Source organism: Fulmarus glacialis, unplaced genomic scaffold (assembly GCF_000690835.1).
Source record: "Fulmarus glacialis isolate BGI_N327 unplaced genomic scaffold, ASM69083v1 scaffold10782, whole genome shotgun sequence".
NCBI lineage: Eukaryota > Metazoa > Chordata > Aves > Procellariiformes > Procellariidae > Fulmarus > Fulmarus glacialis.
Window position 1 is genome coordinate 131,215 of NW_009197242.1, and position 27,022 is coordinate 158,236.

The 27,022-nt window shown below is 47.8% G+C and overlaps 1 protein-coding gene across 1 annotated transcript in view; it reads right to left on the reverse strand.

The window, feature by feature from the left end:
* The window catches only part of LOC104072875 (glutamate receptor ionotropic, kainate 3), a gene marked incomplete at its 5' end in the record, with an annotated part of 36,113 nt that overhangs the window by 2,354 nt on the left and 6,737 nt on the right, over nt 1–27,022 (reverse strand). Inside the window, 4 exons of the mRNA XM_009572473.1 lie at nt 6,784–7,001; nt 9,728–9,846; nt 15,795–16,018; nt 25,014–25,217. Of these exons, the coding sequence (XP_009570768.1) occupies nt 6,784–7,001; nt 9,728–9,846; nt 15,795–16,018; nt 25,014–25,217 (765 nt within the window). The remainder of the gene's footprint in view (nt 1–6,783; nt 7,002–9,727; nt 9,847–15,794; nt 16,019–25,013; nt 25,218–27,022) is intronic.

A 27,022-nucleotide genomic window follows, 5' to 3' on the forward strand; every position in this document is an offset into this window, starting at 1 on the left:
GAGACCTTATCCTGTAGGTGGAACTGAACTGTTCGTTTGCTTCAGTAAGGTACAGCGAGACTCTGCCTTGATGACCTGCAGAACTTGCTCGTGTGATAGGCTATCAGTATATCTATTTAAATGTATTGGTTTCCTAACCAGAATTTTGTTTATCCTGTAATGTTTCTGCACAATGAGAGAAGACAGAGAACATTTCAGAGGGCATGTTTTTGTCTTTTGCATACTCTATTATATTTTTGTCTTTCCTCAAGCATCACAAGGAAATATGTCTCCTCTGAGATATGTGCAACTGCCAAACAAATTTAAAGTATCCATGTAAACAGAGGCATAGAAATATTCAAGAAGATTGTCTTACGGCTAAAAATAAACATGGATATACTTTCACTATGAGCAGGCATTCTGTTAAAAAAGGAGGAATATGTTTTCTAGCTTACTGCTCATGTGAATGTTTTTTTCTTCTTCTAGAAAAATGTGTTGGGTGAGAAGAAATACGATTATTTTATGTCTTTCCATAACATTTGACATATACAATTTGTCTATGACTACCTTCTGAATTGTCCCTATGTAGGTTGTAACAAAAGACATAACTGGCTTTAGTCTAGAAAGACTCCCCAGGAAAGGCACATCAGCTTTCTCTTGAAGTACCCCCTTCGTTGGTCACTGTATTCCCGTGGGTGAATGTAGCTCTCATCAAACCAGCTCTATACATCCAGTTGAGCTCTGGAAAAGCACTTGGATATTGAGGCTTGTGTTCATGCTGCTGCCTGTTCCTTTATGTGCTATTCTTCTTTTCTGCTAGTTTCTTGTTTTTCCTAGGTCTCTTATTTTATAAGAGGCAGCTTAGTCAGCCAAAACCTCCTCCTCCACAACACTACTTAGCAAGAGCCTGAAGCTGGCTGATAAGTTGGAGGGGCTGATAAGTCTTTGTGCTTTGCTTGATTAAGGGTAACTGCTCACCTGCAGCTGCACGAGGAGTCGCTGCGGCAGAAGCTGCACTTTCTGGTTTAGCTGTCGTTTATCTCCATTTCAGGTCTCTGTCCTTCCATAAGAAAGCAGGAGATGGAGCCCCAGCCCATCCCAACTGCTGCTATCACATTTCCCCCTCATTTTTCAATATCACCCAAAACATGCTGGCATAGGTTCTTCTCATAAAAACACTATAAATAAGGGTAAATTAGCTAAGAAAAAAAGTCCCTTAAAATGCTTTATATTTCCAATGCTTTGCCTGTCTACCTCCTTTTTTTCAGCGTATTTAACAAAAGTTGGCACATGGCTTGACACCCCAAAGTTGGTTAGTATAGCGCAGGGACAAAGGCTGTTCCTCTGTCTTTAAACCTGTGGGCTCATTCTCCTGACTGAAGTAACCACGGACTCATTTCTTCTCAGTTAAAGCTCATGCTTGTTATAATCCACTTGATGAACATGCAGTAGTGGATGTGCCGGAGCAAACTTCATTCAAGAGGCAGGATAATCTCCCTCACTTGAAAATCTGGGCCAGTGCCTGTAAGGTAGATTTGTGGCATCTATCAAACCTCAAAGAGCAGCAAGAAATGTAGCCTCCAAAAGGATTATTAAATATCTGTGCATTACAATGGGTAATTGAAATGAATAGCATACTTGGCTTGCTGATAACGACTTGTTTAACATTTATATAGTTCACATCAGAGGCCTATGGGTTCACTGGCTCCCCCTTTCTCTCCTCTTCCGGCATTTAATGCTCCTTGGGTGTTGACACAGAGCTCCTAAACAACATCAGTGTTCTCCCAGTTAAAGCATAGAGCAAAATAAACTGGCAAAAAATCAATAGGCTGTATTTAGTGAAGCTAATAGGACTTGCATGAGGCATTGTAGCTCTTCAGGCAACTTAAATTACATGAGACAGGCTCCCTAGAAGAGAAAAAACACTTTTCTCTTCTTAAATCACCGCTTCTGACCAGCTGAAAGGACTTAATTGTGTTTTGAAATGCCAGGAGGAGCCCAGCTTTCTTGGCTCCGGCTGCCTGCTTCAAGCCCCCTCCGGGTGTCCTGGGTGGGGGGCACCGGGCTGGGAGCACCCGTGGCGGGGCGAGCGGCCTCTCTGGCTGGAGCACACCTAGAGCTACCTGTCGCTGCTTGCTCGTGCCTCATGAAAGAGCCGAAACAGAGACCCGGCAACACAGGGCTGAGCCCCTCAGCAGAGAAGGGCTGTGTCCCCGCAGCAAAACACCGCTGGTTGGGATGGCCTCATCTTCCCCAAAGATAAGGCTGTGCTAGCTCCTTCAGGGAGGGCAGGTCAAGCCCTCGGTGCAGGCAGGGAGGCTCGACACACATCTCTGGTCCAGGCAATCTAAGGTTCTCCCTGTCGTCTAAAACCTGCCAACTCCTCACTGGGAATTTATTTCCTATTAGTTTCTTTAACTTAGCTAACATGAGATAAGAACACTCCTTTTCCAAGTGAAAATTCACCAACTGTAATTCTCAGCACAGCACTAGCAGTTTGATAGACCTGGCTATTTGTTAAAAGTCCAATTTAGAAGCAATTGTCACTCATTGTGAGAGCAGTCATCAATCAAAAATTGCAGGAGCAACCGTGGTGAGGAGCGTACAGTGCTCCAGCTCACACCTAATTCTGGAGCGCTTCAACTACTATGCGTTTTTTCCTTTTAGGGGAAAAGTTGTTCTTTCCTCCTCTCAGAATACTTCGGCCAACTGCAAAGGTGGTCGCTTATTTATGGGAATTTGGGTGACATCACCTGAGAACATACCATTCAAATAAGCAAAAACATCTTAGTTGTGTTTATTTTGCTGGACTTTTGTGTGTGTGTACATTTTGTTTTGCTGGACCCCTGATTTTGCAGCTTAAGTAATTTACCTTAAAAAAATCCTTACTGGGGTTAGTTACTGGTTTAAACTGGTATTTGCTGTGCTGTGGCTAGGTGCAAATTTCTCCTCTGTGGAATCACCGTTTACTTTTATGGGCTGCATACAAGAAATCTGAGTTGGTGGCAGGCAGAGGGACCCTCCTGTGTCCCTGCATCCTCTGTAGGGTCCCCAGGTCCCCCTCAATGACAACTTTGCTTTACTGCAAAGGAAGATGAAGAGGAACTGCTTGGTTGCTCTGAAGCATTAAGATAAATGGCCTGACACTGACTTCTTCCTGGCAGAGAAATTCCAGAGTCGGGAACTCCGGAACATTAGAAATGATGGAGATTATTGCTAATAAACAAAGGCGGTAGCTTAATGCTGCTGATCAGTGCTGCCATGATTCACACCAGGGGGATCATGTCTCTCTCCTGCTTACACCTCTCCCACGGATTCATGTGAGTGGAGCTCCTCCTCGTTTTGGTCGGGATAAATAACATCAGAATCTGGTCTGCTGTCCTCTGCATCTTAATAAAACCCTGTGTTAGTGCTAAATGAGAAGCATGTGTGAAAAGCTGAGTACCAGCCCCTCTGAATGCAGCAATTGCAAAGACACTGAGAACGCCTCTAAATTCATACTTTAGAGTCACAGCTCAGAAGCTGCCTTTAATTACCAATGCTTCAAGACCAGTCACCCAAATAAATTAATGGAATAGTTTAGAGGAGCCACTACAAGGCATCTTGCCAAGACATATATGCTTCTTTATCAGTGACATTGGCAAGAGAGTAACTTTCAGGCTTAAGATTTTCAATTCCAGCCTGTATGAAAAAATAAATTGATTTTCACCAACTGAAGATACTTACTCTTGAGGATTTAAAATTTCTGTACAAGTGAATATATATGTACACACATACACACACTCTCACAGTCGTACTCCAAACTGCACATTAAACCCGGCATTTGTTCAGAGAGAGAGGGCATCCTTTGCAAGATATGAAGGATTTCTGGCATGATTTATAATGAACGCTAGATGCTGTTTCTAAATTAATTGATCTGTGTTTGTTCCTGCAACTCGATCTGCATTGCCAGGGAATAAATAGCTTCTCAAAAGTTCTTTTCATTAAGTTGAAATCTGCCAATACCAATGGTTGGTAAAACTCTCTCTTCTTCTTCCCATTTGCCGTAGCTGGTTAGCTCAGCTGCTCAGGCAAAAACCTTTGTGGGAGCAAGATTGCTCGCTGTGGGTCTGCCCCAGGGATGTGTTTTGGCTTGGTTCAACAGGGAACTTCTGCAGTGACTTCGGTGAGCTCTGCAAGAACCCTCGGTCAGCCTGACCATGGGCAGAGAACTGGTTAGCGCTTTGGGGACCGTCTCAGGGAACAGTGTGCAAGACCTTGGCCTTCCTCTTCCTCCCATTTCCCATTACTCCCTGAGCTCAGCTCCGGGATTGTCCTCTCCTCCTGCGGCCCTAGATCCCACTTTGTCAGACCTCCCAGGTGCCGGGAGGGCCGCAGGCCCCGAGAGGGTTCAGCAAAGGACAACGATGGCCACAGCCACCAGTCACAGACGAAGGGGGCTGCAGGGCCCAGGCTGCGGCTTGGTGGGGTCGGTGTTTGTGGTCTGCAGCTTTAACATGGAGAAGCGCAGGAGTGAGGTCCTAATGTGAGGGGAATGATTTTGGGGAACAGTCATACAAGGAGCAAGGCAGCCATTTGGGCTAAGTCCTCGTGGATAATCTACAAAATAGGTACAACGGGGGATCCCAGTCAGGATGCTGCTATCAGCCTTTTCTCCCAGCAATGGCAGTCTGTTCAGCAAACTGCAGGAGTGCTTGACCGCCAGATCTCCAGGAGCTTTTCAAGAGCAGCAGTTGCACAGCAGCTGTCTCTCTCCTGGTAACCCCCCTTTTAGCAGGGCAGAGGAAGGTGACACGAAGCCCCGTGCAGTTTGCCATTCCTTCAGTGCCACCCATCCAGAGGGAGTGCAGATTCTCAGCAGACACCAGAGGTGCCCGTTGCTCTGTCCTTCAGACCTTTTTGGTGTTTGGCAGATGCCCCCATGAAGGTGGCTCTGGCAGAGCAGCCGTACTGAAACCACGGCGGGATTTGCCCCGTCATTTGACAGAGACCTCACTGAGGGGTGGGAGAAGTTCTGGCTCTCCTGTGTTTCTCTGTACATGAAGGACAAGTGAACATAGCATCCCACACGAGCGCTCTCACTGCTCCAGTAATGCTTGTCAGAAGGGACAACCCTGACAATTCATCTCCAAACAACAATACTAATAAAAAAGAAACAGGAACATACACTGCATCAGTAAACCCTGCCAAATGCCCGTTAGAAGCCTGAAGAATGATTCTGATGGATAACGATATGAAACAATAAATATACTGTCTCCTAGATGATTTTTAAAGAAGATAGTTTCCTTTCATTCCCATTAAAAACTCTTATTGGAACGAGTAGTTAAAACACAACAGTAAAAGTTTGTCTTTTCCTAATAGCTGTTGTAGGTTTATATTGCTTTTGGAAGGTAACGCAACACATCTGACCATGCCAAACACAAAACTGCATGCACCAGCTCTACTGCAGAAAGCAAACTAACCAGCAGCAACCTGCTATTCTATGCAACATTTTCATTTCCCAGAATTAATTAAAGGTCAAACCAAACAAAATCCTCCATGTTTCTTTACCAATCTGTGTTCCTGCCTGGTAAAGTAAGCATAGAGATTCAGAAAGTGTAGTGGCTCCTTAACCAAGTCCTAGCCAACAAAAGTTGCAGAAGAATGCTGCTGTTTCTTGTTATTAAAATTCAGCACATTGGCTTCCTTTAATGGGTCTTGGCAATTAAACTGCTGACGGCCTAGTCTAGCTGCCTTTACACTGTGCCTGTTCAAATTATTGCAGTATTCCAGGCACAACCTGCTTTTTAAACATGAACTATGTTTGTCACACTTTGGCCCATATATTTCCTTCTGAATTAGGGTGACCACAGGGGGAAGGAATATTTCCCAGCGCTGCTCGCAGCCGAGGGGCGGGGGGAGGCAGCCCCGTTCCTGCAGCCGAAGGCTCTGATCTGCCAGTGCTCCTGTTGCCTTGCTGACAAAGTGCCCAGGGAGAGCATCGGCATCGGCGCCGGCCGAGTGCTGCAGCCAGGCCTGAGCTCTGACCGGCGCGCTCTCACTTTCTTTCCATTTTTGAGGCAATAGCGAAATATGAATGCTCTTAGCACCCCCCTCTGCAGTGTTGGCTAACTTCTCTCTTTAAAGAGAAGAAATTAATGTAATTTGATTCTGATGCATTGGTGCTGTTACCTTGCACCGGGTTTCAGAGGTTAATAAAACTTGACTACATTAATGTGAATACCTGAAGGACAAGAAAGATATTTCAGCTGTAAAAAATACTGGTCAGGGAGGGCACTTTGCAACATCTGTCCAGCTTTAGGTTTCATTTGTTCTCTTCTCTGTCCCTGAAGGTTGGCTGGGTCAGCCTCAGGGGCTCTGTGGAGCTGTTACTGCAGAGACAAGGAAGGAGCTGCGATGGGTGAGGTGTGGAAATAGGGAAGAGACTTTAGGGAATGTAAGATTTTTCTGTGGGGCTTTAATATAAGATACACCTGTCCTGTTGTGCCTAATATATGCTTCGTTTTAGGGTCTCTGAGCCAATATTGGGTACAGTCTCTGAAGCTGTAAAATCAATATAATTTCATAATTGTGACTTCAATTAGCAATGGGGAGAGGGGAAATTAGCCATGATGTGAATCTAGGTAAGCTAAACTGACAGGGGTCAAAGTCTTGACAAGGATGCGAGACTGAAACAACCTGCTTATAAGGAGAAGCAGTGGTGGCTTAGGAGGCTTTTTGTCTTTGGTTCTTTGTTCTCACTCCCGTTGGCCTGAGAGCATTGCGTCTCTGCCTGGATGGTAGTAAGCCTTTGCCTGGTCTCACCTTGAAGAAGGTCATAGTAGCTCCATCCTTCACTGCTCCATACTCTATTTTCGTCTGCTTTGCCAAGTCATCTGCCGAGTCGATGGGGGATTCCATCCTCTCCACCGTCAGGAAGGCGGCAAGGTTGGCCGTGTAGGACGAGATGATAATTAGGGTGAAGAACCACCATATGCCACCAATGATCCGTGTAGACAGTGCTTTGGGCATCAGCTCAGAGCCTGGAGTGGGAGACGGGGAAGGAGAAAGAGGGAAGAGGAAACAGAGAGAGAAAGGACCCGGTTCATATATACATATGTACGTTATGTATCCATAAAGGATTAGGTTTCACTGTCAAAACTGCAATAGCTACGCAATTAAAGCCAACTGTTTTTGAGGCAAATTATCCAGACATCTTGTGTGCAAGGAAATCAGTGGGGTTTTTGTAGCATGTGTAGAAAAACCCTCTCCCTTTATTGCTGACCTTGGGTACAGTGCACAATTTACAGGAAACATTCAAACTGAAGTAATTAACTAGGCTGCTTTTATGAGATTTAAATAGCAAGCCATTTATGAACTTTTATGAGTGTTTTGTTCTGCCATTTAAAAAATGCTTTGGTTTTATATGGATTACTTTTCAAAGGACTCACTCTAGGGAGTGTGTTCAAATACACAAGATTTAAAAAAAAAATCAAACAGCGAGAGAAAGGAACTATCAGGGTCCAGTACTTTGAATACTGGTTAGAAGTAGGGAAGCGGGAGATATTACAGCATAAAAGGTGTAACAGGTCTGGAATGACTTTTCTTGAGCAGACATGAAGGACTAAATGTGTTGTGCTATTTTTGTAATGGCCCAAGACACTTTTTAAAGCCAGAAAAGAGCTTTGGGTTTGAAACAACTGTGTTCCGAGAATATATCCGACCTGGAATTTGTAACAAAGATTGGGCTTTGCAAAGCAATTTAAGCAGTGTGGCATCAAACTATAGCATGGACTGTAGCTTTTCTCCTATCTGAGTGCAGCAAGGAGGCACCAGGAAGCAGAGGAGCCTTGGATATCGAGGGCTGCTTCGGTTCTTCTCAAGATCTTGCTTCTTTCCCATTCCGTCTCTTGCCCTTTGATGCATTGGACAGTGTGACATCAGTCTAGCTTTGAAATATTTTTCTTCTTAGATGCAGAATAAAGTTAAAAAGAATACAGCTCTTTTCATTTATCAGCATCTGATAAGAGGATGATTCATCCTGTTAAACCCTCTTGCTGGGAACTGTCACTGTCCATCAGGGCAGCTGAGATCTGGGAAGAATCTCTATTACACGCTGCAGCAGGTAGAGCACGGAGCAGTAGCACCGTGCATGCCACCAAACTGATGCTGTGGTTCTTTTGCTCTCTGGGTGTAACTACTGATACATGGTAAATTAAAGTGTGACAAATGTTTGACATTTTCCACTTATTTCTATTCCTGGATTTTCTGCAATTAGATCAGAGCTGAATTTCGTTCCTTATTCAGAGTTGCTCACAAGCTCCCCGTCTGCTGTCTTCCTAACAGATTTACTCTATTCATTCCATCTACATATATTCCATTTGCTCTATTCCATCCACAGATATGAATGTAATCCCATCCATACCCCATTTCTGACGTCCCTGTCATTGTGATATCTTACATCAGTAACACTGAAAACGTTCAGTCTCGCACGCAGTGGCTGCCAGCAGAGCTGCCTGGAGGAGCTCCTCGCCATCCTCTTTGACCCAACAGCCTTTGCCCTGTGCTAGAGGGAGTTTCAGGCCATTTCACAATGTGCAGAATGACCAAATGAGGATAAGAATGGAGACAGACCAGAGGGCAAGATGCCCTGTCTTCTGTAAAAGTTGATGTAAAACAGAGTGAGCCAGGACAGAGATCTTGAAATTAAACAAATTGCTTGAATTAACAGAAGTAGGAATTTACAGAATCTGTGAGATGCTGCTGAGTTTGGTGAATTAAACAGCTGAGGGAGACGAAGGCAGTGTTCCTCCTCGGGGCACAGTGGGTGGGTGCTCCTCTGTGCACACCAGCAGCAGGACACATGCGAACACGCCACCGCTCCATCATCTAGCTGTGTGCTTCCAGATGGCAGACTCAGGAGCTGCTCCTTCTGACACCTGCCAGAGCAGGCACGCTTCGTTAATAGTAATTATTGTTACGCAGTGGCACGTGTGTGCTGGCAGCCAGCTGCAGCTTGCGGGGCGAGCGATGAGTCTGTCCCTGGAGCTGCGGGGTGAGCTGTAGGGATGGGAGCTTTGACCCGCAGAAGGCGGAAAGTACAAATAGAAGAAGGTGTCAAAAAAAAAAAAAAAAAAAGACTGAAAATCTCCGGCCTGCTCTGACACAGAAGAAATCGGATGGCTTTCTTGGCATAAAAACCCTGGATCTTTTCCTGGTGCCCCAGACGGAGCTCAGCCCTGGCACATGTCCCCCTCTGCTTCTCCATCCCTGCTGTGCAGGCGACGCGGCACGGCTCAGTGGGCGCCTGCGTGGAGATGAAGTTCACAGTGAGTGAATAAGAACAAACGCAGTCGCCAAGAGCTCCTGAGCTGCAGATCACAGCCGGTTCCCCCTGGTGAGATGATGGGCTCGTTAGCCCTTTGCTGGCCTTGGCCCCAGCCAGCGGCCGCCTGCCATGCACGCCCTCCCGGGGAGCGGCTCCCTCGGGCACGGCGGTGCCTACGCACATCTCCGTCGGCAGCAGCAGGCGCCCAGCGCTGCCCAGCACGGCGGGTCCCAGAGGTGCCGGAGGAGAGCTGCCTCCCCTCTCCCACACCTCGCCGCCTTTCAGCGGGGAGCGGGTGCTGACAGGCGCTTCTGTGCCTGCTCAGATGTTTTATCTTGTTCCTGTCGCAAACAAAATACATTTTCAGTTTAAAAAGCCATGACAAAGGCCTGTGCTGGAGAACCGGTGGAAGGGTGTGTGGGTGGGGAGGTGCTGCCGTACCTTGCTGCATCAGCGCTCCCATCCCAAACCAGAAGCTGTTCAATAGGGTGAAGTTATTCTCCACGATGTCTGATCCTGGGTTGCAGGGATGAGCATCGTACCACTCGTATGGGCTGAACCTATGGTGGCACACGGAAAGCGAGAGCTCGTTAGTCGGGGTGTGGCATGACAAGACCCTAAAGGAACAGGGAAAAAAAGAGCCTTAATACATTCTATGCTGTTGTGCAGGGCCTGCTGACTCCTTTGGTTCTGCAGCTTATTAAAGAAAAAGACAAAATCAGCCAAGATTTCCAGAAGTGACCAGCACGGCTGTAAGCCCTGTGTCATGCATTGCAGACAGCAAGGAAACCTGGGAAGCCAGGTCCTTCGGAGGTATCTCAGGTTGCTTCTCCAAAGCCTTCGGTCCCTTCGGATCGTCTCTGCAACACTACATCACACGACAGCAACTGGAGCTCACGACTATGGGATGGCATGCGGTGCGGACACACAACCTCTAGTCCCAGTATGGAACAGTTCCAAAACGTGGGGAAAAATGGCATTTCTAGATCAACTGAGGAGAGACGCTGCAGTGGTTCTGCAGCAGTAGCGGGACAAACCGCAGTATTTCAGAGGACTCTCCTGCTAGTGCATATGGGAATCGGGGTGGGATTTAGCTAGGTGAGAAGCAGAACTTTCCACTGTCCTGACAAGCAGGAATCCTGCACGGTCAGGGCACCAGCACAACAGTGGAAATTGGTGTAGATTCGCTGTGGACTGCTGCGATCCTCGGCCCTGTTGTGGGTGGTGGGAGAACTTATTCCCTGTGGGGGCGTATTTCCATGGACAGCCCTGTAGTTCTTGGGCAAAACTGAGGGAATTTTCTATGATCATCTCTCTGCAAATCCTGCCTAGGATTGGTAGGCAAGCACCGCCGTGAATGTCGCTCTTTTAGCCAGGATCTGGGGAGGATGCTCAACAGGAGAGACGCTAATATTTTCAGAGCTGTTTATTTACATTTTCTAAGAGTCCCAAATTTTGCTGAGATTAAATTAAAGACATAATTGGTATAATTGCTTTTGAACCAGGCATTAATTATCATCTCTGCTTCCTTCTGAAATCCCTGTAGCTTCATAACAGCCCTTTTTCAAAGCCCAGCCCAGCCCACAGTTTGTATGAGGAGATATTTCTCTCTGTAATTCTCTGCCAGACGCGCTGCTACCCAAGAAGATGTCTTGTTGCTTAATTTCAGACAGTTGGATGTATTTGGAGAGAAGAGCCACAGCTCTCTCCCAGGTGCCCCTCGGCACAAAAACTCCCCAAGCAAACAGCTACCCCCGCCTCTGCTCTGCGCAGTCACGCCGTGAGACTCCCCTCGGAGCCCGACGTATGGGGACGTTCCACGAACACGGAGCCGCGGTCCCTGGGCACATGAACCAAGCGGGGCGAAGCAGAGGAGGGTGTCTGCGGGGAAGACCCACCACGGGGGACGGACTAGGTGCAACACACAGGACTTGTGGTTTTACAAAAGTTCATTGTAGGTGCATCTGTCCCACTTTTTGCCTCTGTTTTCCACATGCAAGGTACAGGGTAACGACCTCTCCTTTCCCCCCGCTTTTCTCTTGCCTTTCTGCAGCGGGGACCATTGCCTGCTCTGGGTTTGCAGAGTGCAGAACCAGTAAGCCTCACCCAGGCACAATCCTGCTCGTTCGTCCAGGTAATGGCTGGGCCGTTCTTACTGCCCACCTCCCTCTGCTTTTTTAAATAAGAGAAAATCAGAAAGGAAAACAGGAATAACAAGAATCAGGCTGAATTCAGACCTGGCTTTATATGCTCCCTATTCCTTTAAACTTGCTGTAAATTTATGCCAGAGGTGTATAAAGGATGGTGCCTAAGCCCTTTCTGTCAAATAAAGCCAGAGTTCAAGAATTAGATGAAAACTTTCTTGGGCTGCCAATGAAAGAATATGAAACAGAAAGGGAATTGGTAAGATCAAATGAGCCTGACAAGATGACACACTGAAGAACTTCAAGGTCTCTGAGTGAAAACCTACTGGTGCTGCTCAAATGACAGAGAAAACTGCAAAGCAGCGGCAGAGTCTTCGGTGCTTGAAAAGCAAGTGGGACCATTAGCAGAAACAGAGGGGTGATGAAGGAAGAAGCGAGCGGAGCTCGTTGACCCCATACAGCTGGAGCCATAATAAATGGGGGCTGCTCAGGATTCACCGTGGGCTGGCTTCCCTCTTCCTCAGGTGCAGAACGGGGTCTGAGAAATATCTCATATAAAACTATGATTATTTTCTTGTCTCATCTTGGCCTTTTTGGCAGGGAAACGGGGAGCATTTCAAAGAAGGTTTAAAGATCTAACACAAAATACTTCTGAGTCTAAATTGCATCTCCAGAGAAATTTGTTATGGATGACCCAGTCCTCGTTGCAATTAAGATGAATATTAAACCCACCCACCCTGTTGTGCACCCAAAGGTGATTAGCTGTAATTTGAAGGCCTTTTGAGTCTGAGGACAGGTGACAATCCAAATCAGTCAGCTGCACAGTCCACTTGCAACCTCGCACCAGAGTCACCAGACAAATTACCCCCACGAAGCCTTATAAATTGCTGGTGTTTATGGCTCTTTGGGGGCTGGGGTGGTTAGGAGCAGAGGCTCTATCAATAACTAAGAAAGACTGATTAAAAGGGGAGATGGATGGAATACATCCTTTGCCTGCCTCTAAATAGTCCCTAAGTTGGTTTTAAGTGGCATTGACCTATGATTATAGCGTCAGCAGAGGACTCTGGTGCCTAGTTCAGGAGACTCATGTCTTTGAATTAAGGCTTTGCTATTTTGACTGTGGTTTTCTCCTGAGAATGGAACTTTAGAGGCCTTGCTGGGGTCAAAAGCACTTCTGAACGCAGTAAATATTTTCCCCATGAAATCTCTTGCTCTTCATCTGTATGCGTTAAAAGATCATTCCTGCAGAACCTTAATTACACCAAATACTTGGTGTTCTTTAAAAGAACAGGAAGACAGCAGAAATGTCAGGAGCAAAACATGTGAAAAAGAAACTGTAATTGCAATATTTTATAGGTTCATTTTCAGCCAAAAAATAGCCTGATAGGGGAAAGCTGTTGTATTACATCATAACTGCTATGATGTAGAGAGATTATGAGGCTCATTTCATGTCATTTCAGAACAAAAACAGAGACTAAACCACAGTTCTTCAGGTTTTCATCCCTCAACGCCAGCCACAAAGCCCAGCACAGCAAGTGGTTCAGACCCTCTTGTGTTCGTCGTGCCAGGGCAGTCACCAGCGGGGTGTCAAAACAGACACTCGGTTCCTGACCGCGACTGCCATGTGTTTGGGCATGCGTGGGGCTCTGGGTTAGCCCGGATCCCCACCTCTCTGGGCAGCGAGTGCCCTCTGGGCCGGGCAGGGGGGTTTATTGGGCCGGTACCCTGGTTGGGGTGCCCAGGCACCCAACTCGGTGGATCAGGGCAGGCGCTGTGTGCATCGCTGTGCACATCGCTGCCCGAGGCTGGGCAGCCCCGCTGCTCTCTGAACAGAGCATCTAGGTTTTCCTGTCTGTAAAACGTGGCTTCTCAGGTGTTTTCACATCGGGGCCCGTCCTAGCATTTCCTTCAACCTTCCCTCAGTATTTACTGCAATGAATTTCACATGCAGATAAAATTTGCACATTTAACATGCTTTGAAAGTGGGATCTGGACGATTTGGGCTGGATTTGGCCATTTTATGAGTCAGGAAAAATAAACTCAAATGTAAAATTGTATTTGAATTGTCATTCCAAGCCGCACAAGCAGTCTAATACTTTATGGCATTGGAGCCCATCTAGCTATGTTCTGCATGGCTAACAGAGACATAAAGTGAAGGAGTTCTATCAGTCATCGCAATATTTTTCCTTTTCATAATTACTTCGGATTGATTTTTGCAGATGAGTATCTTTTCAGCTGGTTCCTCTCTGACACAAAGCAAAACCGCTGAGGACCTCATCCTGCCCTGCTGGAGTCCCCGACAGCCTTCCCAGGGGCTTCAGCTGGGGCAGGACAAAGCCGGCAGCAGTATTTTGCCGAACTGTCCCGCATTTTGTGTGGCCCCCGGCCACTTGCCCAGCCGTGCCGCCCGCCTGCGGCCGGGGGGTCCACAGGGCAGAACTGGTGGGAAGGTGCAGCGATGTGTTAATGGCAGTGCGACTCTCAGCCTCTTACAGTATAGTAATAACAAGTGCGACCATTTCTGTGCGTTACACCACCTGCCTGCTGAAATGATCTGTTAGGTTGTTTTTATGAGTTGCTGTTTGTACTGCAATGCCATGAGAGCCCAGGCCTGTGCTCCCAGTGGGAGCAAAGCCATCCGTGCTCAGACAGCTTCTGTGGGGCCTCAGGAAAGTGCCTGGAAACGTGGTATATCTCCATTTGATAGAGGTGCATTGCAAAGGCTAGGGAGGAGAACGACTGCAGTTAACATCTGGGACATGGAAGGCCTTCTGTGTCCTCTAAGAGTGAAGTGCAACCTCTCCGGCTCTGCACCTCTGCAGAAGAAGGATCAGGCGATGTAGCTGCTTTGCCATCCCAGATGGTTTGGAGCACTAATACTGTCTGCTAAGCCGAGTTTACTTTTACAACTGCTGTTATGTGTAATTAGGATACTGCATAGTAAACTCAGGAAATCATCTCTAAATGCCTCCGTGGACCTGAGGGATGTTGAAAATTGCAGATTTGTTGTAACATGAGGGTTAATGGATTCTGGTTGCTGCAGTTTCATATTTAATCTTAACTTTGACTATCTATTGATGTCAGTGGATTAGATAGAAGCTGGTTTCTGAAGGATGCTCGGAGGAAAACACAGCACAGCAGCCCTTGGAGGGAGAGGGTCTGCTCAGAGCCCCGGTCCAAGGTGTGGGGTCAGCAGGGAGGTTTCTGAAGGCACCACCGGCTTAACTTGAACTGGAAGAAATGAGAAATGAGTGTATGCAGACACAGTCTACAGACTGTGCCTAGGAAACTTCCCCGGGCATGGTATTTACACAGAATATTTAAGCATCCAGCGAGGGCTGCGCGTGGCCGGGGAGGGCGGCTGCCCAGCAGGAGGGAAGCAAGTGCTTTGTTTTGGTTTGAAAAGGTGGAATCGCATATTGAGAGCAGCCCTGGACTGTGCGTCTCATCAAAGACTCTGTGAAATTAATAACACATGCAAATATATGCAAATTCCGCTGCTTTTAAATATAGGTTTTAAACATGCTAATTAGATGCATATTAATTTTGTAAACAGACACATTGTCTGATCCATAGCAACGGATTCTCCGGTTTTTTGATATAGGGAAGGGTTTGTGGAAGCTTTGCTGGTGGAGGGTTCAGAGACGGGAGCTGAAAATGGTGCGGGACATAGGAGCTTTGTGTCCAGGCCACAGTGAGAGGCTGGGCTTCTTCCTGGAGAAGGTGGGTGAGAAGAGACCTAACAGGAGCATGAATGGTGAACGATACAGAACAGGAAAATTACCCTTCATTATACCGGGGAGGTGCTAATGAAATGGAAAGACAAAAAAATTTCTAAAATCATAAAAGAAAGTGCATTTTTAAATTCTTTTGTACTGGAAGCCTACTAAATCTGGGGAACTGCCTGCCCTGATACAGCAAAAGAGGCTTACAGGTTTGTGTTAATAAAGTAAACAAACACAAGCACATTTAGTATGGTAAAGCAGTACAAAGGATGTAACACAGGCTGGAGCTAGCAAAGAAGGAAACAAATTTCCCCTCTGGATAGCTCATCTTTAATTTTCACCACAGGGTTCGTATCACCTCTACAACCACTCTGAGATACAGGTCCGACAGGGAACAGGGCACGGGAGCCTGGCAGTCGTGAGCAACCCCACGCCAAGAGACCAGCCTGCCTTTGGGTAATGGACCGAAAGTAATTTCATTAATGACACAGGTTCAATGCTGTGGCTCCCACTGGGCGGTTGGATCCCTGCGACACACCAGGCAGCACAACGGATCTGAGCATGGGGAGGCCGTCTTGTCGCATGGCAGCAGATCTGGTGTGATGGCAGTCGGGTGGGGTGGCACCGGCGTCCCCTTACCTGGCTATGACAAACAGCACGCAGCTGACCCCCAGGTAGGCGAGGAGGATGTACATCCAAATGTCAGGAGACAGGGGGTTGAGGAAGGAGAACACGCTGGGGTTGGTCCCGTTGGGCTTCCGGTACAAGATGCTGACGCCCAGGGTCATAAAAGGCTTGGAGAAGTCTATCGCTTTCTCCCGAACGTGGGTGATGGTGAGAGGAGCAACGGCCAGGTCAGCTTTCTGTGCACAATATAGAGCGAGAGAGAAGGAAGGCATTAGAAACGGAGGCGTTTCCATCCCCTTAGAAGCACCCACAGCAGTCACACTGCAGTACTGGGCCAAAACTGGGCTGCGCTCTGGGGTTCCCCCCTCCCTTTGCGCATGGGGTACGTCAGCCCTGTGCCTCTGCCAGAGCCAGGCTGGACCTCCTGCCCCCTGTCCCGGTGCAGGCAGGGCCCTCTGCGCCTGGCGCAGGATGGGCTCCAGGTAATGCCTCCCTTCGGACCTGCCGTCTGGCTGTACAGGCAAACACAAAGCTGTCGTCAGAGCTGCACTGCGTCGCACACGAATGGTGCTTGGGCAGCTTTCTGTGAGCTCTGCTCCAGAGCCCTCCAGAAAGGGACCAAGGACTGGTCTATGTGCATTAGGCACAAGAACACCTGAGATGGGAAGGGAACGTGGAACTGACACAATACGGCCCAGTTATTACAAATACTTCTCATCACCTAAACAAAACCCCAGCACAGATGCAGGGTCTCCAAAACACGCGGGACGAGATTCTGGAGGTGGTGGTGTGGATGTGTTTACCATCTTTAAGAGAGTTGTTCCTGATTTAAATCAGTGAGCTGGAGAGTGAAACGTGGTCTACTGTTTGCTAATTATACTCTGTGACTTTCATTGTATAGATTTTTGGCTGATGTTAGCTACCGAAATACAGCGCAGACAAGAGAGATGTTGCAGTCTGCGCAGCTTTTCCCAGGTGCAATGAGCTCATTTCAGTAGGCTCTTCTAAGATGGTCAGAACAATTATATCTTAAAATGGTATAAAACATCTGCGATCCTCGCTGTGCTTGCTTCTTGCGGCAGAACTGTTTACAACAGAGCGTTTGCTCTGTGCAAATCCCACCGTTTGCAGAGATGATTTGGTTTTGTTGTCCTTCCTTTCAACGTTGCTGAGAGAGGAGAAAGTCGCAGAGGGAGGCCACTCCAGAATGAAGTTGCAGGAAGTAATACTGTAGCAGCATGAGGTAAAAGGTTCAATTTCTTTCCCCTCAGTCGACTTCATGATACAACTTGAAAGCTCATTCTAAGGAAGCCGTGGCGTAGGGTTGGAGCGTTGCTGTTTGGGAATGCTCGCAAGCGTGCCTGGCTGGTGGGAGTGAGAAAATCCTCAGGCGGTTCCTGTTAGGTCTCTCTTCTGTGCGTATGGCTGCAAGCCCCACCGGGGAAATGCTTCTGCTAATTAATGGTGGGCTTCACAGCCCGTCATGCTGGAACTGTCCGAGCTGCACGAGGAGTTTAAGCTGAGCATATTATTCATCCTGACTTCTTGTATGAATTGTGTTTCTTTCTATTATTTCTGTTATTTAATAATTTCTGTGCTAGATTCAGTGAGTGACCACATACAACCTCTTTCTGTTGCTTATGAGCTGCGTTCATTTCCTTTCACTAAATATTCGTTCAGGTTCTTAAAAAAACCTTCAGTAAATACATCCAAGAATACCTCAATGTCAGCTGCCTTGCTTGGGGTTTGCAAACCACTCTTTTGGTATCATTGACTTCAAAGGAAATGCAGGAACATAAATTTCTGAAGTTGAGCAGTACCTCCCCCCGTGCCAGGTGCCTAGCATACCCGTGCAAGATTTATTTAACATCTGGTTCTGACAATTAAAATTCTAAATTAACCATGAGTGATAATTACCTAGAGATATAGCGGATTTGTCATTACTTGCAAACTTTAAATCAATATTAGCTGTCTTGCTAGAACATGCTTTATTCCAACAGAAACTATGGGTTCACTTGCTTCAGTTGTAGAAATTGGTGAAGATCTCTGGCCTGTGTTGTGGAGGAAGGTCAGGCTAATGATCTCGTTTGACCTTGCAAATCTGTGACGAAAGTCAGTGGAATATTTTTAAATAGAGGAATCTGGGCCTTTTCCTATAAGAAGAGTTTCTACATGAGCTTTTATCCATTACATACATATATATGTGTGTGTATGAAAGGGTCTCCTCTCAAAGAACGTAGCTTTAGAGGTCCTGAACAGAAGAGTTTCAGGAATTCTCTAACAAGGGTAAAAACATGTATTTTTTTCTAACGTGGTTCCTTAGCCGAGCCCTGGCTGGTTCCCTTTCCTTGGCACTTTCCAAATGGAAATATATTTTTAAATCAGCTTGGTACAGAAAGTGTCCGTTTGAATCACTGGCATTTGTCAAAACTTAGAGAAAATGGAAACAATATGTTCCCAACGAGCCCTTTTGTGCCAGCTGTGGCTGCGGTGACATTGCTGAAAACTGAAGGGCAGTGGTTTTTAGAAGTAGACAGGCAATGCTGGCTGCCCAGCTTGAGATGGTGAAGTTCTGCATCTCAGGAGCAGAGTCTGCATCCTGGTGCCGTCCTGGGGGAGGATGCCCGGCAGGTTTGTAGCTCGGCTGGTCTCCCCACGTTACAGCACACTTGAGAATTTTGGCTTGTCAGTCTCCAAAGTCACGAGGCAGAAATGGCAAAAGAAATGCAGCATTTCAGCTCCTCCATCACTTCTGCGTGGGTGTCCTGACTCAACAGGGAAAACTGAAGGAGATATTGAAGGATTTGGCTACCGATTTTTCTGAAGGAGGAAACTAATGAGCAGTTCTGTGGTCAGTGCTCGCTAGCAACTGCCTGTCTGAAAGATCCTCAGCCAAATTTTTTAAAATGGTATAGCAAGCTAAATAACAGCTAGGAGTTCATGCTTTACCACAGAAAATGAAGAGAGAGAAATCTGCATGGATGCCCAAGGATCAAAACGCTTTTAGTGCAGAAATAAAATTTTACTGTGTCATTTCAGCAGCTCCTGTGATTTGATCACAGCCCCGTGTCCTTGGCAGTAAATGTCACACACAGGCAGAATGGAGCATGTATTAGGGAGCCCAGTCTGGTGTGGTGTCCTGAGCTATTAAAGGCAGTACGCGGCTGCACTCCGATATCCTTTTTATCAATGCAGATTTTTCTGAAGGTGGCCTCTAATTAAGGGTTTGCTGACTGAGAAGGATCTAAATCAAAACCCACCAAGGGTGAAGCTTTCATTTGTCGTGCTTCTGACATTACAAACCGGGAAGTCAATTATCAGGCCCTGACTGCTTCCTTCCCTCAGCCCCAACTTTTATGCTGTTGCACAGTAAGATGGGTTTTATTAGAAATGAGGAATTATAGCAAGTGCTGGTGGCTTAAAGGCCCTTATCCAGCAAAACCACTTAAGCACACGCTTCTGTTTTACTGGAGCTTGCACACCTTCCAAGTCTTATGTATGTTCTTAAGTGTTCTGCTGAATTGAGGCCAAAAAGATGAATTTTGCCAAGGCAGCTACACACCAAATGCAGACACTTCTCTGACACACCTTGAAGGGTTTGGACCTCCTTATTCACCCAGTGTTACGGCTTTTTCACTTGGGTGGAACTGATGTGGGTTCACCGGGCGTTCAGTGGATGGAGGATTGTATTCTCTGCAGAGATATTTGGCTAAGTCTTATCTTCAAGTTCTCAGTTATCACGGGAATGTGGCCTGTGGGTCAGAACAGCTCTTGCACAGCCATGGTCGCTGTGGAAATGCTGCAGCATCCGACCTCCACTGGAGGAAAGCTGCGTGTGACGGCCAGTCACAGCAGAGCCTATAAGCATCAAGGTAAATATTTATTCAAGAAAATAAGCTGCCTCTGTGCTTGTTTTGCCAAGGTGAGTTAGGTATTTACATAAACTAATTATGTGTGTGCTGCCTGAGAGACAGGTAAATAGTGCGTATTTTACTTATTTAATTGTTATTCAGGTGTCTGTCTGGCAGCATGGACACTTTCATCCCTCAGTCTCTTTTGCCACCACCACTGCCAGCGCTGGGGCTGCAGCGCGTTTCTGCTTTTCTGCTCCCACCGCCCTGCTTCAGGCCCCATCTCTGCTCCCCTCCCTGCTTTGCTTGCTTGCACCCTGTCCCAGCATGGTCTGCTGTGCGCTGGCCTCACGCCTGCATCTTTCTGCATCTTTCCCTGCAGCGGAGCCAGCACCCGGGCGTCCTTGGGCATGGACATCCCGGAGCACTGGGGGACCACAAGGCCAGGCACAGCCGAGGCAGCCGGTCTGTCTTGTAGCCCGTGGCTTGGAGACAGAGGAGCTGCTGCTTTAGCAGACGACCGACTGCTCTGCTGAGAGCCCTGTGCCCGCAGCCCTCCCCTCTTGCTGGCCAGGGGTAGGAAGACACTCCGTGTGAGAAGTGATGCTTGAGGAGAACAAGGTCGTGCCTGGCAGCATCCCAGTCGCGCCTCGGCCTCGGCACTCCATGCACCGTGTGCAGGGGGTCAGCGTTAATTGTCTGACTCCAGCTCTTAATGGCTGCTCTTACAATTTCAGTCCTAATTTAGACATAGTTTTTGTCAATGAATTTATTTAATACCAGTGGTGAATTGAGAACAGATGTCGGCAGGGAAAACCTAGCTGTAAGCTGAAGAGGAGAAATGAGGACTGTGAAGTCCTGTTGGGCATCTTGTAATCTTTACTTTAGGGAAGTTCCTCTGAGACAGAACTACCATTAATTGTACCTAAGAGATGTCAAAGGCTGTAGGATCCCAGTGAGAACGGCCGTATTTTTGGAGACAAGCCTTATCCTATGAATTACTGGCAGGTGAGCAGGGGAGGGAAAGGCAGGTCCAGAGAGACCTGCAGAAGCAAGCAGAGAACTCAGGGCTCCAGTATGCTTCCATCACTTGGGTCGCTGAATATGATAAATACGAAACCACCCAATTAACGATGCTGAGCACAAAAGGAGAAAGTGCAGCCAGCTGTTTTGGCTTATTTCTATCTCCTCTCTAACGCTGAGTTCCTGCAGTGTGTAAACAAGAGATGGAGGACACTTCATCCAACAAAATTGTTTTTTTCTATTCCTGGTCCAGTGGCTTCCAAATGAATCCCCAGCTCACGGCACTTGAAATGAACATCCACCAGTGCAGGAACATTAATGGGAATGTGGCAACGTGGTGCAGTATGTATTTCTGCCAGAATTTACTGTCAATAAATGCCCATTTATTGTGAAAGTGTTAAATCAACTGTCATAAATTGTCCCTAAGGATAGATACTACATCTTCTCTATAGTTACCATTGGCAGGGATTTCCATTAGAAACCCTATTATTTTTCATACTTTTTTTATTCCCACGTGAAGTTTCAGATTGAATGGAAATTTCATATGCACTGTCTCAGCAGAAGACAAGTTTTATTTGTGAACAAGTTTGTGCAAAATATCCAGAACAACTCATTTTGCTTTTTTATGTGATTCTGCCCACAAACAATAGGGAAGATTTGCAGGCATTATTTTGCCAGACAACTAGAATTTATAAATCAGAATGGATGGGCCACAATGCACAGTGTAGTTTTGCTTGTAGCAATAATAATTTCTATGAATAAACATCAATAACAGTTCACTATTGATGAAAGGAGGAGATTTGACAGTTGCCACGTTCCCCATATATTATAGATGCAGGGCACAGGAGTTTCTCTGTGTCACCTGGGTGCCCCAAACCTCCCCAAATGCCAGTGTTGTGAGTTCAGCTTTCATGGTCCATCTGATTGAGGCTCCTCTGCGGGAGTGGCGAAGGAGAGTGACAATAAGCAACCAGCTGTGGTGAGGAAAGAGTCTAGTTCTCCAGGGAATGGACTGAACTCCCCCAAAATGGGGATTTTTTTTGTGATGAAGGATGAGCAGCAGATGAAATGGAGCAGGGCAGGGCTTTTTGCATCTAACTGCAGGAGGCTGTCTTCTGAGGTCTGCTACTGGGGACCTGGATGACAGGGTCATGCTGTGAGCTGCTCTGACTGCTGTTGCTTTTCCTGTTTATGCTTAAGGCCAGACTAGAAACAAAGCAATTTTACAAAGGATTATAGCCTAAGGCATTACTGCCTATGGCCAGGCATGCCTGGATCAGAGAGGACAGGGGAAGGAGGATGCTATGTAACTCCAAAACAAGCCATGACAGCTCACTGCGTAAACAGCCCATCCTCCATCACGTGCTCTGTGATTTACACCTTTGCGTGGTAGGCACCATCATCCCTGAAACACTATAATTACATGCCTGCCTGGGCTGCCCTGCCTGGCACCTGTGCCCAGCTCCTCTCTGGCTGGACTCCCCAGCCCCAGCAGAAGGCCGTGCTGTGTGATGGGCTGCCCCTTACTTTGCCCATCTCCTTTTCACTGAGTTTCAGCCTCGGATCAGGCTATTCCTGGTACACAGCATCTGCCGTTCCCACAGCTCTCAGCCCTTCCGAGTGATAACAGTCACCGTTTTAGCCTCTTATTTCACCTCAGGAGCACCCTCTCCTATGCACAGGGCATTCAACCAAGCCTGCGCATCAGCTCAGCCCACCGGAGCTGGTGCATCACAGCAGTCCTGGGCGGCTCAGTCTCAGATGCACGAGTTAAGTGGGTCTTCAGCAATGCCCAGTCTTTCTGCATAGCGTTAATCCTGGTCGGGGTGTTTGGACCTCATAAAATCCTACCTGCTTTATGCTCTCACCTGAATGATCCCAATTCTTTTATGAGAATGAGACACTGAATATGGAGGAAAGCCAGCCTGGATATCAAACTCACAGTGTGGGCAGCCCTGTTTTCATTACTACAACTTTGTTTGAATGCTGTCTCCAACACTTTTCCTACTAGGTGTGAAATAAGTTTGAACTTTCACATTGCAAAGTGCCAATCAGTTGTTCCTTTCCCCACACGATCTGAAGATGCTTTGTGGCTGAGGAAGGGCCCCATCTGGTTGCAGTTTCACTTTTTAATGCTTTACATAAACACTGCTATAAAAAGCAATGACATGCAGATAAAGAAAATAATGGCTTCATATGGGGTTTGGGCAATGGTTATGAATCACTCCAAGCCGTGCACCCAACCACACCTGTTAGAAAGCAGAGTTCAAACTTGATGCTACAGTAGAACTTGCAAGAAGAGGGGATTTGGTCCTTTTCTGTTGCTTTATGTTAATTTGCTTTTTAAATAGTTAGCCAAGAAATACTGGTTGACCGTGAATTTAGTGTTATTTAATGAGGTTGTTCCCCATACCACCTTCTCGGTCTGTCTCTTCTAGCTGACCACACACAGCTTTGGGAATGGCTGAAAGCCTCCCGAGAGCCCTATAACATTTTGCAGGGCATTGGAAGTGACATGGTTTGGACGACATGACAGTCTGGTTTCTATTTCCTGTACCTTATTTCTTGCCTTGGAGCGATTTACTTCTTCAGAGCCCTACACTACAGATGCTCTACTGTGGGAGCCACAGACTCTGCTCCCGGCAGCGGGCGCAGGACCGCAGGAGGCTGTGTCCCGGAGCCCGCTGCCGAGGTTCGCAGCCTGTGCTCTGCGTCTCTTCATATCTATGTCTCACACGTGACTCGGAGTGGCAAAGCACCAGTCTCTTCTGCTGGGATGCCGAGTGCCACTTGTCTAACTTAGTGAGGCTGTTGCATAAGAGACTATGAAATCTGTATTTTGAGCTGTATGGAGTTTTCTGGAAGCAAAAATACAAAGGCAGGTTTGCACAGCCTGTGGCATATTCCCCTGTGAGCCACAGCGTCCTGCTCCCTCAAGGGCTGTCCTTGCATGCCCTTGCCGCACTTCCCGCTTCTCCAGGGTGAGCCATCTAAGGAGTACTGCGCTCTTCACAAACTGATTAAGCCTCACTTTGTCCCTGTAAGGGACATAACCATTATCATCTGCATTTTACAGATGGAGGAAGTATTGCACAGAAGCAACTTGTCCAATGTCATTTAGGGCAGACAAGCCAAATCCGGAAACACAACCTAGATCCCTGAGCCCCAGCTCCACAGCCTCCCTGCCAGACAGTGCTCTGTTATCTGTTCACAGCGAAGCTCATTTACTGAAGTGACTCACCCAGCAAATACATTCTTCTCACATGAACTGTAAGAGCATCACAGCTGCTACGTACGTGAGATTATTTTTGTCTCTTTTCTGCTTAGGCAATGTTTTCAAAATGTAGCCAGGAGCATGAGAGGTGGTCCAAGGGCTGCACCGCTCGAGCAGGATATTCAGGAGGAGAGAGCTGTGTTATAGCTCTAGGATGGCTTATACTGCTGCCTGTGCTGCGGAGATCAGAGATTAATTTTGTCCTGATCTTTTCTTCCAGAGACCTTTCCTGGGAATAAGAGGTTCATAAAAACACCAGCTTTCCTCACCTCCCTAACTGGGCTTCTGGGATCACAGGATGTGCTGGAGGCAAAATATCTAATTAGGAAACTGAGCAACCTCTGGCTGTGAGTCGAGGTTTCAGATTAGGTGACTTTTTGGCGGCTGAGAGAGTAAAGCTGCCCCGACAGTTTCACTAGTGTTTAATGGGCTTTTAGAAGTGGCCGCGGAAGGAGAAGCACAGCTGCTCTGCTGCAGGGGGAGCTCCATGTCCCAGGAGATTTTAGAAAATAAGCTGCGTTTATAAAAAAAAAAATATTAAACTGTCCCCTGCACACCTGCTCTTGCAGTCTGGATACCTCATCTGGATTCAGCTGAGCTGTGCCTGGGACATGTCTGGGGTCCCTGAGCCACCTCAGTGTTGTGCCCTGGCCCATATTTGTCAGGGGCAGAGCAGCCGTGTCCTCGAGGGATGAGAGCAGGCATGCTCCTGCCCGGCTCAGGAGAGCCAGTGTGCAGCCAGGCCTCGGCTCTTCCCTCCTCTCTGTGTGCCCAGCCTGCGTCCCACTGCGGGGCAGCAGCCCGGCGGGGAGGGTCTGCGGCTGAAGCCACGGAGCCTGTTTCTGTACTTTAAGAATGTCCATTTTCAGAAACTCCGAATGAATATTTCGAAGAGTCAGACAAAGAGATACTCTTCTGACAAACTGTGCAACACAGGCAGAGCCCAGGTGGGGTTAGAAGCCCGCTGCGGGCATCCCGAGCCAGCGAGCAGCGGGCACCCGTCCCACCCCAGGCAGAAAGCCCTGGGCACAGCCACCCCTCGGCAGCCGCCGGCTGCCCATGCCACAGATGGGCCTCACTCACGTGGTCGATGAGCTCCTTGATCATGCCGTTCCACTGCCCCTTCTCATCCTGCGCCCCGTATTTCCCGTCCTCCACCAGCCGGATCTCGTAGGTGAAGCCCAGGATGATGGCCAGCTCCTTCAGGAGGTCGATGCAGTAACCCTCAAAGCGGTCGTTCCCGAACAGGGCTGTGTCGGACTTACGGAACATGACAAAGGGCTCTTCCTGCACATGGGAAGGCAAAAAGTCCCCGTTAAGGGTCAGCTGTGGTCCCAGCTCCCACTGGAGGCAGGGCTGCCCCTGCAGGTCAACCTGAGCCACGAGGCGCAGGCTCTTCGAGCAGGGTTGGCACCGTGACATGTTGGGAATAAATTAACTTTGCACAGCACATCAGCTAATTAGCAACCTTGTTTACCCCACAAAATTTAATTTTGTCTCTTCTGAGCCGCCAACTGTTTTCCATTTGGTAGGATTTCAGGGAGAAAAATAACCATTTAATGCTCTGAAAATGAAAAGCGTTGAGAAACAGTAAAAGGCGGGAGGACAAATTCAACCCCAAGTCCCGCACAGCAGAAATGCGGCCAAACCACACGCACCGCAGTACCTGACGTTCGCTGCAGTGAGCAAGAGGCTGGTGGGTTAAATACAAGGTGAGGGAGCCGTGTGTGGCTGGTGGCCAGCCCAAAACATTCCCTAGTTTAGTTTGCTTTCCTCTTGGCTGGCACTAGCTGATGGGATATGGGGCCCTACTGCTGCCCAGAGAGTTTCTGCCGTCTGCTCCAGCTATGCCTGCCGTGGGAAGGTTGGGGGTGTCTTTAATCACAACAGTGCCAAGCACCAGCACAACTGATAAAGTGCTTTAGAGCAGGCTTTGCCCTATGGACCCCTGCCTCTTTAGCGGGGGCTGGCAGGTGAAGTTAGCAAACACACAACAAACCGCACAGCCCTTTGTGAGTATCAGGCTTGGGCAGTCACCGAGGACGAGGGACACTAGGGAGCCCGAGGGAAAAAACGTGTAGAGGACAGATGGAAACGGCAAAAAATGGTGGGCAGCAGGCAAAGCTAGAAGGCAAGGGGAGGATGAATTATCAACAGCAGCTAAGACATGCCTTGAATTGAAGGTATCTGCAGGGCTACCGTCCTTGCCCATGGGGTGGCCGGGGAGGGGGGGCTCACGTTTTGCTCTGGCGAGCGAGCCGTGTTGCTGGAGTCCCCGCGGTATTGCACGGGGACAGGGGGGCTTGACGTTGCGGGATGGAAGGTCTGGAGTCCCGGTTAGAGTATTACTGACGTGCCCGGTTTGGTGGAGGGCAGGCGCCCTGCCTCGGGTGGGTACGCCGAGGAGGGGGTCGGGGACCCAGCGCTGGGCTGTGCCAGCCTGGAGTTTGGCAGCTCTTCTCTCCCAGTACGACCCGTCAGCCCCCACGTCTGCCCCCGCAGGGGCGGGCAGGCAGGCGGGCAGGAGGTGCCTGCTCGGCCTCAAAGCAGGGTAGGGAGGGGACGAGAGAGCACGTGAAGCTCAATATGCAGAATTATAAAGCAAAGCTGATAACATCACGCCTATAGAGTTTAGCTTGGCACGCGCAGCTCGGTTAAATCCGGCTCTCCCTGGCCGCCTCCTCAGCTTTCTTCTCTGGAATTAGTGCTTTGTTTGTGAATCAGCTGAATCTATGGATCTTGATATAAATACACCAGCTCCAGAGCAGCCATAAAGCACTATTAATTTTGGGAAGCGCTGTAGGGATTACATACATATTTAACAGCCGAAGCACTGAACATTAGGACGCCACTCGCTTCAGTAATGTATCTCCAGGTCTCAAACATTTCCTAGGGGGTAATTCTGAACTCTGTGAACCACTTATTCACGGACTATTTCACAATTTATTACTGAAAATGGCCAGACATCCAATTCACAAGCTCTCTCAGTTTGCTAATCGATTTCTCAGTGAAGGTGCCCTCAATTTCATAACTTCACAGTTCCCATATTGCTTGGGGAGAGTGGCGCTGGCTGCTGGGGTAATATTTCTCTT